Source organism: Grammomys surdaster, unplaced genomic scaffold (genome assembly GCF_004785775.1).
Source record: "Grammomys surdaster isolate TR1022 unplaced genomic scaffold, NIH_TR_1.0 371, whole genome shotgun sequence".
NCBI lineage: Eukaryota > Metazoa > Chordata > Mammalia > Rodentia > Muridae > Grammomys > Grammomys surdaster.
The window spans coordinates 153,827-165,788 of NW_021604790.1; the positions used below are offsets into that span (position 1 = coordinate 153,827).

The 11,962-nt window shown below is 46.3% G+C and overlaps 1 protein-coding gene across 1 annotated transcript; it reads right to left on the reverse strand.

The window, feature by feature from the left end:
- Positions 1 to 1,511: 1,511 nt before the first annotated feature.
- On the reverse strand, positions 1,512 to 8,817 carry LOC114632202 (keratin, type I cuticular Ha2). The gene is made up of 7 exons (XM_028780719.1): positions 8,298 to 8,817; positions 7,298 to 7,380; positions 6,977 to 7,133; positions 5,574 to 5,735; positions 5,366 to 5,491; positions 4,520 to 4,740; positions 1,512 to 1,934 (listed from the first exon to the last, which is right to left on the reverse strand). Exons 1-7 carry the CDS (start codon positions 8,778 to 8,780, stop codon positions 1,808 to 1,810), a joined length of 1,359 nt encoding a protein of 452 aa, XP_028636552.1. The 5' UTR covers positions 8,781 to 8,817; the 3' UTR covers positions 1,512 to 1,807.
- Between the last annotated feature and the right edge of the window lie 3,145 nt (positions 8,818 to 11,962).

The following is an 11,962-nucleotide window of genomic DNA, read 5'->3' on the forward strand; positions in this document are numbered from 1 at the left end:
TTTCATAAGATGCTCAGCGAATCAGGACAGATGAATGCATAGTAAGTGTTCCATAAGAGGCAGCACCAGGCCTGGTAATCTCAGTCACTCAGGAGATTGAAAAAGAAGGATGGCAAGTTCAAGCCCACCCTGAACAATATAGTGAAACTTTACTAGAAGGATTTTTTAAAGGGGGTGGGGCTGGAGATACATGTAGTTCAGCAATGGAATACTTGCCTAAGATATATGAAACCTTCCAGCAATTGCCATTGGAGCCAAAAAGCAAGAGAGGTGGCAATCACTGCTGCTGATACTGTGGTTGCCCGGTCCCTGTTGAAAGGGCGGAGCTTCACATGCTCTGGTCTTAGCTCCCCCTACAGTTTTCAGTGTCTAGATGGTAAGGAGCACTTGCATTTTTTTTTCTGTCATCCTCCACAGCCAACTGCAGTTTGCAAACACTGGATACTCTGAATGTGAATTAATCAAGCAGCTCTTAGTAATCATGTGATTTTTGAGTCGATCTTTTAACCCCTCTGACCCTTGGTTTCCTAATTAAAAAGTGGAGGAAATAATGGTACTTTATTTGGAGGTTTTGGTTGGTTGGTTGGTTGGTTGGATGGTTGGTTGGTTGGTTGGATGGTTGGTTGGTTGGTTGGTTGGTTTGGTTTGAGGTGTTTGTTGTTTGTTTGTTTTACAAGATTAGGTGAGATAAAACTAGCAGTGTTGGAGACCATCATTTGGTTTAGCCAGCCTCTAACACAGATCCAACACCCAGCACCACTCCCTGAAAAGCTATTGGATATATGGCCATGCCTTGCCAGCTAGGTGGATGAGGAGGTAAGTTTATGAGGGTATTAGTATCAATTGCAGTTGTTTGACCTTGGTTTCTGGCATGACCATCTATCTCCCTTCTCTCTTTATTCTTTTATTACTTGGCTCTGGAGTGATTTCCTGGCTTAAACAGATTTGTAGCATTTTTTAGTAAATACCCCTTGAGTCTGCTGAAACTAACAGGCTAGAGAGATGGCTCAGTGGCTAAGAGAACACTTGCTGCTCTTCCAGAAGACCTGAGATGAGTTTTCAGCACCTGCATGGTGATTCACATCCATCTATAATTCTAGTTCTATGAGGGATTCAACATCTTCTTCTTCTGGCCTCCACAGACAGCAGGCATGATTGTGGTGCACATATACACAAGGCAGGCAAAACACTTATACTCATAAAAATAACTGATTGCAGGGCAGTGGTGGCACACGCCTTTAATCCCAGCACTTGGGAGGCAGAGGCAGGTGGATTTCTGAGTTCGAGGCCAGCTTGGTCTACAGAGTGAGTTCCAGGATAGCCAGGGCTATACAGAGAAACCCTGTCTCGAAAAACCAAAAAATTAAAAAAATAAAAAAATAAAAAAATAACTGATATTTTAAAAATAAATGGCATGAGAACACAAAAATATGGGCACTCTCCTCCTGAACCCAAATGAAGAGAGTTGGCTCATGAGTGCACCATCATGAGAGACAAAGAAATACAAACTTGCAGAGCCACTGAATTAAGTTTTATTTTTTAGACGAAAACATTTGCACTCTGAGAAAGCAGAGACAACCAGAAACATCACCAAAGAGAACCTTCTGCCCAGGGAAATAGAGGAAGCAGCCTTGAAGCAATGTAGTATCAGAACATGTTGCTAGTGTCTACTTCCTGGTTCTGGTCAGGGCCAACTAAGCTGGCCACACTCTTTTCTTGGTCTCAGGATCGTGGTAAGGCTTGGTATGACGAGGCACCAGAACTCAGGTCCCTCTGGGACCCACACACTGAGGGATGCTCAGAAGCTTCAGTAGCGGGTCTGTAGGCAGGGTGAACAAGGCACACAAACAGTGCGAGGCACGCAGATGCGGGATACCCCAGGGGAGGGTGCACAAGGCTGGCAGGAGGGAGTGGAGCAAGGGTTACAGGGTAGCCTGGGAGAAAAAGTCACAGTAGGAAAGAATTAGGGGAGGAGCCCAGTTTATAACATAAGTTGACAATTATGCCCTCAGGCGCCTCTCTAATGGCTCTACTATACATCGCCTCCACCTGGTTTTCCTTACTTCAAACTCCCTCACTTTGCCTGTGCTACCTCCGTGGCCTCCCACCTGATCCCTAACTCCCAACTCTACTCTTGCCTGGCCTTCTAACCCCCCCAGCAGATTGATGGCCAGAGGGATCTCCAGTAGACAACAATCTAATCATGTCCCTCCCCTACCTAAGACCTTGTAGCTTCCACTTGTGCCTGAGACAACCATCAGCCTCTTTAGTGGACATGCGTGCCCTACTCCCACATCTCACAACTCTGAGCGTCAGTCTTCTGCCAGTTCCTCCATGAGTTATCTAGCTCAGGCTATGGGACATATGTCTCCTCTTTCTAGAACTCTCTTCTATAATCATCCTCTTAATCAACTCCTTCTCGTCTTTAAAAGCTCGATTCAACTGTCACATCACCCTTGAACCCTCCTCTCTCAGTGTTAAATAAGTGGCACAGGATTGCTCCTCCCATAGTGATAGCTAACTACTCCACGATGGTCTGTTTCCCCTTCCAGGCCATCAAGGTCCAGAGCTGTGCATGTGTGCCCTCTGCACACCTGGCATAGAGCAGCCGATTCACAGGAATGTCTTCAGTACTAGGAAACAATTAAGGAATGTGGAAGGAAGACACGGCAAAAGGAAGCAGGATGACCTCCAAGCCCAGCAGGCTAGGGCACCAAACCAGAAACAACACACTGGACACCGGACAGCGACCAAATAGTTCAGAGGCCCAATGTGCAGCCCGAGGGCCACATTCAGTCTTAACTATTTAATGTGACTGGCACCTTTTTTTTTTCAATTTGTTAAATATATTTTAAAATTGGAAACTTTTAAAACTTGGAAAAATACAAACCCCAGCTATTCTTGGACTGGAAGACAAGCAGCACGTGGGATCTGCATCCTATGTGGTAGAACTAGCCATACAAGAACAATACTGCCCTCCTTAAGCATAGCACAAGCTCTCTGGCTTCCACAGGCCCCACAGGTTCCACATCACGTGTGGATGGTAACAGCCTGGCCCCGGCAAACATGTGAGTTTATAACACTTGGCTTGGTGGGACAGGATTCTGAGTAACAGGAAAACAAGACTAAATATTGAACAAGAAATTGTTACAAGGGCTGGGGAGATGTCTCCGTGAGTAAAGGTTTTATCATACAAATGTAAAGATCTGACTGGATCCCAGGAATCTACATAAGATCAGACACAGCATGTGTCTGTAGTCCTAGTAGTCCTATGGAGAGAGGGTAGGCAGAGGCAAGATCATCCTCCGAAGCCTGTGGACCAGCTAGACTAGGGTATGTCATGGTAAGCAAGAGACCTTGTTTCAAACAAACTGGAAACCTGAAGTTGTCCACACACACACACACACACACTCACACACACACACACACTCACACTCACACACACACACACACACACTCACACACATTGTACACATCCACACTCATATATAGACATTTACACATGCAGACATACACACATGTGCACATACAGAGATTTTTTGGAAGAAGGAAGAGAAGGTAAGGAAAGAAGGAAGAGAGAAAGAGAGAGAAGAGTGAGGAGAGAGACAGAGACAAAGAGACAGAGAGAGCGCATGTTTGCTCCAGGAGCTATTAGCACACTCTGCAACCAGAAGACAGAAGACCCACAGCAGGTTCTGCTGATGCTGCTTGCATAGCAGTGGGGACAGATTCCTCCAGCGCTCTCCTCTTTGTTCCTGAGTGCTGCCCCTGACTGGTTCCCCTCCCACTCAGCCCTTCTTGCATCTCTCAGAATAATCTTCTCAAACAGCAGCTTTGAGTTTTCTTTGATTCAGACATGAATCCTTTATCAGGCATCGGCCATGTACCAAGCCTAGGGAACCAAATGTGTGCTATTGTTTCTGCATTCCAGATGTTTATCAGCTGGCGGGGAGATGAGTGATTACTCTGACTCTACCATTCCCTCAGAACAGCAGAGGCCTCTGATGTACCAGTGTGTCCTTTGTAGTTACCTATGATAAGCCTCAACTGACCATTCCTCCCCTGCTGCACACCAGAAGTCAGCTTTAAGCTACCTCCTGTCTTCCCAAAACCCCCCAAACTCCTCCCCAAAGAATGACCTCCAGCAGTCTGTCTGCCTATGCCCTGACAGATGCAACCAACTAAAGTCAGGGGCTTTCTCATCATCTCTCTCAGTATTCTCCAGGATGCCCGATGCATAAGCCACTGTGGACACAGAAGTCTAGAACACATAGTAGGCACTAGAAAGGAGTTTGTCAGCTTGAAGTGAAGGATGGACTCCTCTGGGTCAGGTTTGGGATGGTGGCCTAAACATCATTACCTGGCTTCCTTTAGAGCATGCCAGCTTTCTGGTATCTCCTTAATCTTGACAGACCCTAAGCTCATATCCCTTGAGTACAGGCAGATAGATGGACTTGTTTCCTAGGCCCCACCTAGGTCCCTGGTGGACACCCTACAGAGACTCTCCCGAGACACTCACTTGCTGTCCTCGCTCTCCAGCAGGCCCCTGTATGTATCAATCTCACACTCCAGCCGGGCCTTGACATCCAGCAACACCTTGTACTCTTGGTTCTGTCTTTCCAGGTCACAGCGGATGTCAGCCAGCTGAGACTCCACATTGGTGATCATGCATTGCATCTGGGATAGCTGGGAGGTGAAGCGGCCCTCTGTCTCCCCCAGGGTGTTTTCCAGAGAGTCTCTCTAAAGCAAGGAAAAGACATATCTGTGAAGAAGCTGCTGCTTTCTGTGGCCTGGTCTAGAGTAACACAAGAAGAGCCAAGTCTCTTGGCCCCCCTCCTCTAAGCCACTGTGGACACAGAAGTCTAGAAACAGATCAAGTCATCTGCTCCAGGCTAAGCATCCGGTATGTGGTAGAACCAGAGTTTGAACCCAAGTCCTGAATCTGCTTCTACGCTGTTTGGAATTGGAGTTCATCAAGTATTCTCATAGATTTCTGATGATTTTCACAAGGGAGCCCTTAAAAAGTACTCAGGCCCAAACCAAACCTCCAGAGACTCGGGTTCCATTGGTCTAGAAAATATCCTAGCTATCAGGATTGTTTAATCTCTGTAGATGACATCAAGAACAAGTAGCTAGAAGAACAGGCTAAGTAGATAATAGACACCTTAGGGAAACCACGTTTGACATCCAATATGGAACATATCCCTTTTTCTCTGAGCTGGTTCTTGAGAGAACCAAGAAAGTCAGCTGGGGGTATGAATCTTTGGCTCAGTCTGATTCTTCTCCTTCCCTCCTTACATGTCCATATCCCTTCCCACTGCTTTCATGGATCCAGAGCTAAGAGGCACCCACCAGCATCACTCACCAGGCTGTGCTGAGCCTGCAGTTCTATCTCTAGAGTATTGACTGTTCGTCTCAGATCAATGATGTCTGACTGGTAACTCTGAAGCTGCTCAGAGCTTGTGGCCACCTGCTTGTTAAGCTCCTCCATCTGCAGTGAAAAGAACGAGAAGGCTGTGAGTCTCTTCCTTGGGACACAGAAAAGCCCAATCTCTTGGGAGAGATATGCCCACCTGCATATTGAACCACTCCTCCACGTCCCTGTGGTTGGTTTCCACCATGGTCTCATACTGACATCTCATCTCTTCCAGCATCCTGGTTAGGTCCACAGGAGGTGCAGCATCTACCTCAATGTTAAGGCGGTCCCCGAGCTGTTGTCGAAGGACACCAACTTCCTGAAAAGACATAGGACCCCAGGCAAGTATGAGAAAAACATAAAATATAATAAGAGATACAGAAGAGCACATAATTGGAAGGGCAGGGTTTCAGGGACTAAAGCCTACCCTGGAGAGCCTCAGTGGTCTTCCAGCTCCAGATGAACACCCCTGGTGACACTTCCTGTCACTTGGGCAGAAGCCAAATTCAAAGACATTTCCTAACCATTTAGACTAAGATGGGAAACCTGTGTACCCCTACTCCCATTTCCTCATCATGCCACCAGCCCTAACCATCAAGGAAGGAAGGCCACAGAGCCTGACTTTACTTGGTCCAAGGTCCAAATGAGAGCAGGTCCCTCCCTAGGCTTGCCTGCCAGTGAGAGAAAGTTGTCGAAGCGGCTGCCCAAGTATGTGATAATGCCTCATTAGTAACTTCTTGGTGCAGTTCCCAACTCTCTGGTTTAAGTTGGATGAGTCAGGTACCCCAGGGCATTCAGGGAGTACATGGTGACTGGTTGGTATTTTACATTCAAGCCTAAGGAAGCCTAGCCAGAATCCAGAGACACTTGTCCATTCAAATCCCAAGTGGAAGGTGTGCAAGTCAACTCAGAGAAAGAAGACCAAAGCACCATAGAGCAAATACTCATTGCAGCACAGGGGTCCCTGTGAGAAACAGGCAAAGAAATGGTATCTATGACTTAAGGCTACATATATTATATAGGAAGAAACAAGAGGTAGGCAAGAATGGGGATAGAACCAAGATGGAAATCACCAAAGCCAAACAAACCCTTAGAAGAGGATGGTCTCACCCAGTAGGCAGCCTGACAAAGACAGACAGGCTCTGTGTACATTCTAGAATGTAAACACCCTAGTGCCCCACTGCATCATTCTCTCTCTGGGATGAGGCCCTCACCAAAGAGACAAATGCAGTCTCTGCTAGAGAAACTTGGCAGTCTCCAGGAAGTACAGAAGAAAGATGCATTTTCGAGCACCTACCAAGATGTCAGCGTTTCATGCCCTGGGGCTGGGTCATATCCATGATCCATGTAGTATCATTAAATCGTCCCAACAACCCTATGTGATAGTTATCTCTGTTTCATGGGTGATGGGACTCAGAAAGCATACATGAATCACAAAAAGTCACAGAAAGTATATGTTGTCCACCCTGGCCATTTCAACTCAACGTCTATCCAACTCCAAACCTTTTGGTTTTCTCATGCTCCATCCCAGACCCACCTCTGGTTCACTTTTCATCTCACCTCTTCATGGTTCTTCTTGAGGCACAGAAGTTCCTCCTTCAGGGACTCTACTTGAGCCTCCAGGTCAGCCTTATTCAGGGTCAGCTCATCCAAGATCCTGCGCAGGCCATTGGTGTCAGCTTCTACCAGCTGTCTTAGAGACAGCTCTGTCTCATACCTATAAAAAGGTCAGGGTCAGCAACCAAAGGTTAGAACTGTATGCAAAACTCAAGGAAGGCTTTCAAATGGTTCCAATGTCTAATCCTGTGTGAAACCAATAGAGAGCGAGCCCAAGAGTATATGAGGAAGACTCCTTATCCCAAAGTTCCCTACCAAACTCACTTGGTTCTGAAGTCATCTGCAGCCAGCTTGGCATTGTCAATGTGCACGATCATCCTCGCATTCTCTGCCTTGGTGCACAGAACCTGCCAATGAAAGCACACAGAGAAGGTGAGTGCAGGATGAAAAGAAGAAAAAGAGTACAGTGAAAATGTCCTAGCTTCATTTCTGTTGCTGTGATAAAATAACCCCAACAAAAAGCCCCATAGAAGAAGAATTTATTTGGCTTAGAATTCCAATTATAGTCTATTATTGAAGGGAAGTCAAACAAATAATCACATCACATCCACAGTCAAAAACAGAAAGAAATAAATGCATGATTGTATGCATGCTTGCTTGCTTTCTTGCTTACTCTCAGCTTGATTGCTTCCACTCTTATACAGTTCAGTACCACACCCCCTGCCACCACCTAGGGAATGGTGCCACCCATAGTGGACTGCCTCTTCTCATATCTATTAACACAACTTAGAATCATCTAGAAAAAAAGCTTCAATGGGGTATTATTTATGCTGTGTTTGCCTTGGGCTTGTCTTTGGGGAATTGTCTTCAGATAATTGAGATCTTCCAAATATCCCATTATAGATGCATGAGCAATATATGAGGGAAGAACCCAGCTCTGTCAGACAGAGACTTTCTTGATATTTGTTGAAAATTCAACAGATACAGAGGCTGTGCCAAACACTTGCATTGTTTACTGAATTCTCTTAAATATCTCTTTAAAGATGATTTATTACTCTCTCCATTCTACAAAGAAGGAAACTGAAGTCTAGAAAAGGGAAAGGGGCCTTCAAAGCTATGTAATATGTCAATGATAGACCGGAAGGCAGGGTTCTTCCTACATTAAGGACCCTGGCTGAGTGTTCAAGCTAGGAGATAATCCTATGCCCTGGGAATGTATCTTTTCCCCCCAGAGCATAGCTGAAAATATTAATGAGACTCATATCTATAGTACTGGCTTTTGTGGGTGCTTCTTCTAGCCAGTCTGTTCACAACACACCCTCACCTTTTGCTGCAGCTCTTCAATGGTCTGGAAGTAGGACTGGTAGTCAGGACACATGGTCAGCACCTGTGCCTGGTAGACATCTTGGATCTTGCCCTCCAGCTCTGCATTCTCTCTCTCCAGCTGCCTCACCTTCTCCAGGTAGGAAGCCAGGCGGTCATTCAGGACCTGCATGGTCTCCTTCTCATTGCCATTGAAGGCGCCCTCACAGAACAGGCCATAGGTACCCATGGAGCTGGAGATACAACCAGTTGGCCGGCGGTTGCTGGGTTGGCAGGAGCTGGACAAGTAGGTCTTAGAAAGGCAGCTGGCTGGTCTGTAGGTGGTCGGCATGCAGACAGAGGGCATGCACTGCAGGGGCTGGCAGACATAACCCAGGCACAGCTCAGACCTGCTGCCCATGTTACTGGAACTGACAGAGGAAGGCCGTGCTGAGCTCTTGAGAGAAGCTGATGAGGTGTTGGTGACACAGCAGCTGGATGGCATGCTAGAGAGGTCCTTTCCCTCCAGCAGTTCCCTGGATCTCTACAAACTCCATCCCGTCCAGGCCTTTTTATATTCTTGGAGTGAAGGGGCTTGCACTAAAGTATTCTCAGGGGGAGTGATGGTGTTTACACTTGGTCCCAGAGGAAGCTGATAATTAGTTTGTAATTTGGTTTCCAATAAGGAGTTCCCTTCCTCATAAAAGAGGCCAAACTTATCATTTGGCTAAAGCAGGACTCTGAGTTCTTGTCATCGGTCACCCGGGGGAAAGCATCAAGACACATCTTCAAAGAACCAGCCCCATACATGGGCCCTCATTACCAGGGTGTGGCATCAGGTGCTGCCACAGCCTGTCCTGTGTTGTCACGGACCTTGCCTGCTGCACCCCCGCCTGCACCTGCCCTAGGGAAGGCTACAAGCCTGCAGAATGCCCCTTTAATGAAAACATTTCATGTGGGAAGAGGCCTGGCCCCTTCACAAGGAAATGTGTGGGTGACAGAAGCTACCTCAATACCGTGGTATAAATCTGGAGAGATAGGAAAGAGACCAGAAGCCTCAGATATGTCTCATCCTCCCACCTATGGAAAGGACCTATCGTGGAAGAGAAAAGGAACTGAAGACACAAACAGCTAAGCCGCTAAGACATCTTTTCAGTTGGATGCAAATGAGAAAGGGAGAAGTGAAGGTACTTCTCCTTGGAAAAGCAGCTCATTGTCAGGAACCCCTCCAGAAGGCAGAGACTTTGTCTTGACTTTGTCCAGGTCCTCCACTTGAAGATGGCGGCCACCGTGGAATGTTCAACTATTGCCTGTTAAGACTGAGGTTGGACAAGTTAGAGCTGGGTCTCCTTTTACTTTCTACAGTGGTGGAAAGGGAGGGCTCAGTTGGGGACCCCAGTGAGTTGGAAGCCCTGTAAATGAGGTCTTTGAAAAGGAATGTTCTGTGCTGAGCTAGGAAACAGGGAGCAAATATACCCAATTATAAAGCCTTGGGCATTCCCTTAAAGCAACAGGCTGAACTAATGCCATTCAGTTCCAGCTATGAATGCTGTGGGCTTCCCTGCACATGTTGTATCACCACTTTTGCATTCACTCCTGTATTAGTTACTTTTCTGGTTGCCAAAACAAAAATCCCTGGGGAAAAAAAAAGGAAGGCTTGCAGTTGGAGGGACTGCAGTTCATCATGGCAGCAGGAGCTTGAGGCAGCTGGTCACATTGATTCCAGTCAAGAAGCAGAGAGAAATGAATGCTGGTGCTCCACTGGCTTTTTTCTACTCCATTCAGAACCCTAGACCATGGAATAGTGCTGCACATGTTCAAGGTGGGTCTTCTTGCCACAGTCAAAACTCTTTAGAAACACTTTTGTAGACATGCCCAGAGGTGTGTCTCCTAGGTGATTGTAAATCCCATCAAGTTGTTGATCAAAATTGGCCATCACACTCCCTTCTCCATATAACGTGAGGATATAAGCCCTTGTTGTACCCTTCCAAGTACTTCCTTCAGAAGCATTGGCAAGAGGACAGGAAATGGGAATTAATACCTCCCAGCCCTCTCACTATTTAAGGACTCAGACTAGAAATCCTGCCTTGCAATGTTTGCTGTAACCTTTAAAAGTCACTTTGTCTCCCTGTGTCTTGGTTTGATCATGAAAAATGACTTCAATTAAATGATTTGTCAAGAAATGAGGAGATATATATATAATATATATATATATATATATATATATATATATATATATATATATATGGAGAGAGAGAGAGAGAGAGAGAGAGAGAGAGAGAGAGAGATTAGTGTTACAGTGTACCCAAGCATGTGTGAGGGTATGAGTCTCACCCCCACTCTCATGACGCTCCCTTCCCCGCAAAAAAAAAATCTTCCAGTTTGACCCCCTCGAGCAGCCATAATTCCCATAGCTTCGTCTCGATGGACAGTTTAGAGGATCTGATGATGACAGACAGAGAGAGACGTGAGAGCAATGACAGCTACATGAGATGAGACACCTTGGCCACCCTTCAACATCATAACCAGCACTTCCTGGAGAGGAAGTAAATGGAAACCGAGCACAGCATTGAAGACTTGACGTTGGTTTCCTCACTTCATCCCTGTAGTCATCCTCTTCTCCTTGCTGTGGTGAAATACCCTGACGAAAGCAACATAGGGAAGAGCTGATTTTAGCTCCCAGTCTGAAGGGATAGCCCATCATGGCTGAGGAGTCATGGCAGTAGGAATTCGAGGCAGCTAGTAACATTGCATCTGTAGTTAGGAGCAGAAAAGCTGGCCTGAGCTACCCTAGTTACAGTATCCAAAAGCCATCTGACTAATGCACAGGCAAGCAGCCCTAGCTCTACATCAGCATTCCCAAACAGCTCTCAGACACTCCAGATCTAGGCAAATCTCAGGCCAACTAAATCATGATTTCTGGGAATCAAGGCAGGCAAGACTTGTTTTCTGTTTTGTTTGTTTGTTTTTGTTTTGTTTTGTTTTGTCATGTTGTGATTTTGGTTTGTTAGATTTTTATTTTTAAGCTCTCTGGGTCCTTCCTGCGTTCAGACAAAGGTAAAAACATCTTGCTGCATGGGGAAAGAATTCTAAGTTAAAAGCAACAGCAAATGAGCTAAGAAAAGGTAGGGTTCTGTGTGAGCTGGAGAGTGCCGTCTGGGAGGGAGCTGGAATGGCTTGGAAGTGGCTTTTGATCCCAAGGACACCAGTGAGAAGAGAGAGACCTCACTAGAGCCTGTGATCAAGAGAGCAAATTTTACTACTGACCACCACCGTCAGAGTTGAAACTGACGCTAACACACGCAACTTCTTGGTTCACTGGTTACTGTTGTTTAGATTTTGTTTGTTTGTTTGTTTGTTTGTAGTGGAAAGTACACATGTGATGAGGTGCTGATGGTGGCCAGAGGTCATTGGAGCCCCCGGAACTGGACATGGGTTCTGGGACCTGAAACCAAACTCCAGTCCTCTGCAAAATCAATGAACTCTTTACTACTGAGCCGTCTCCCCAGCCTCACAGTGCCATACGTACTTTGGCTGGCCTGAGGTAACTTGGCATTGCTACCTAGAAATGCTGCCTCAAAAATGAAATTCCAGAAGAGAAAAGTAGATGCCCACCCTCAGAGCATCCAACTAGAAGGACAAGCCAGTGTTGGCCAGTTTCCAGATGCCAGCTGTATGCACAGTGAA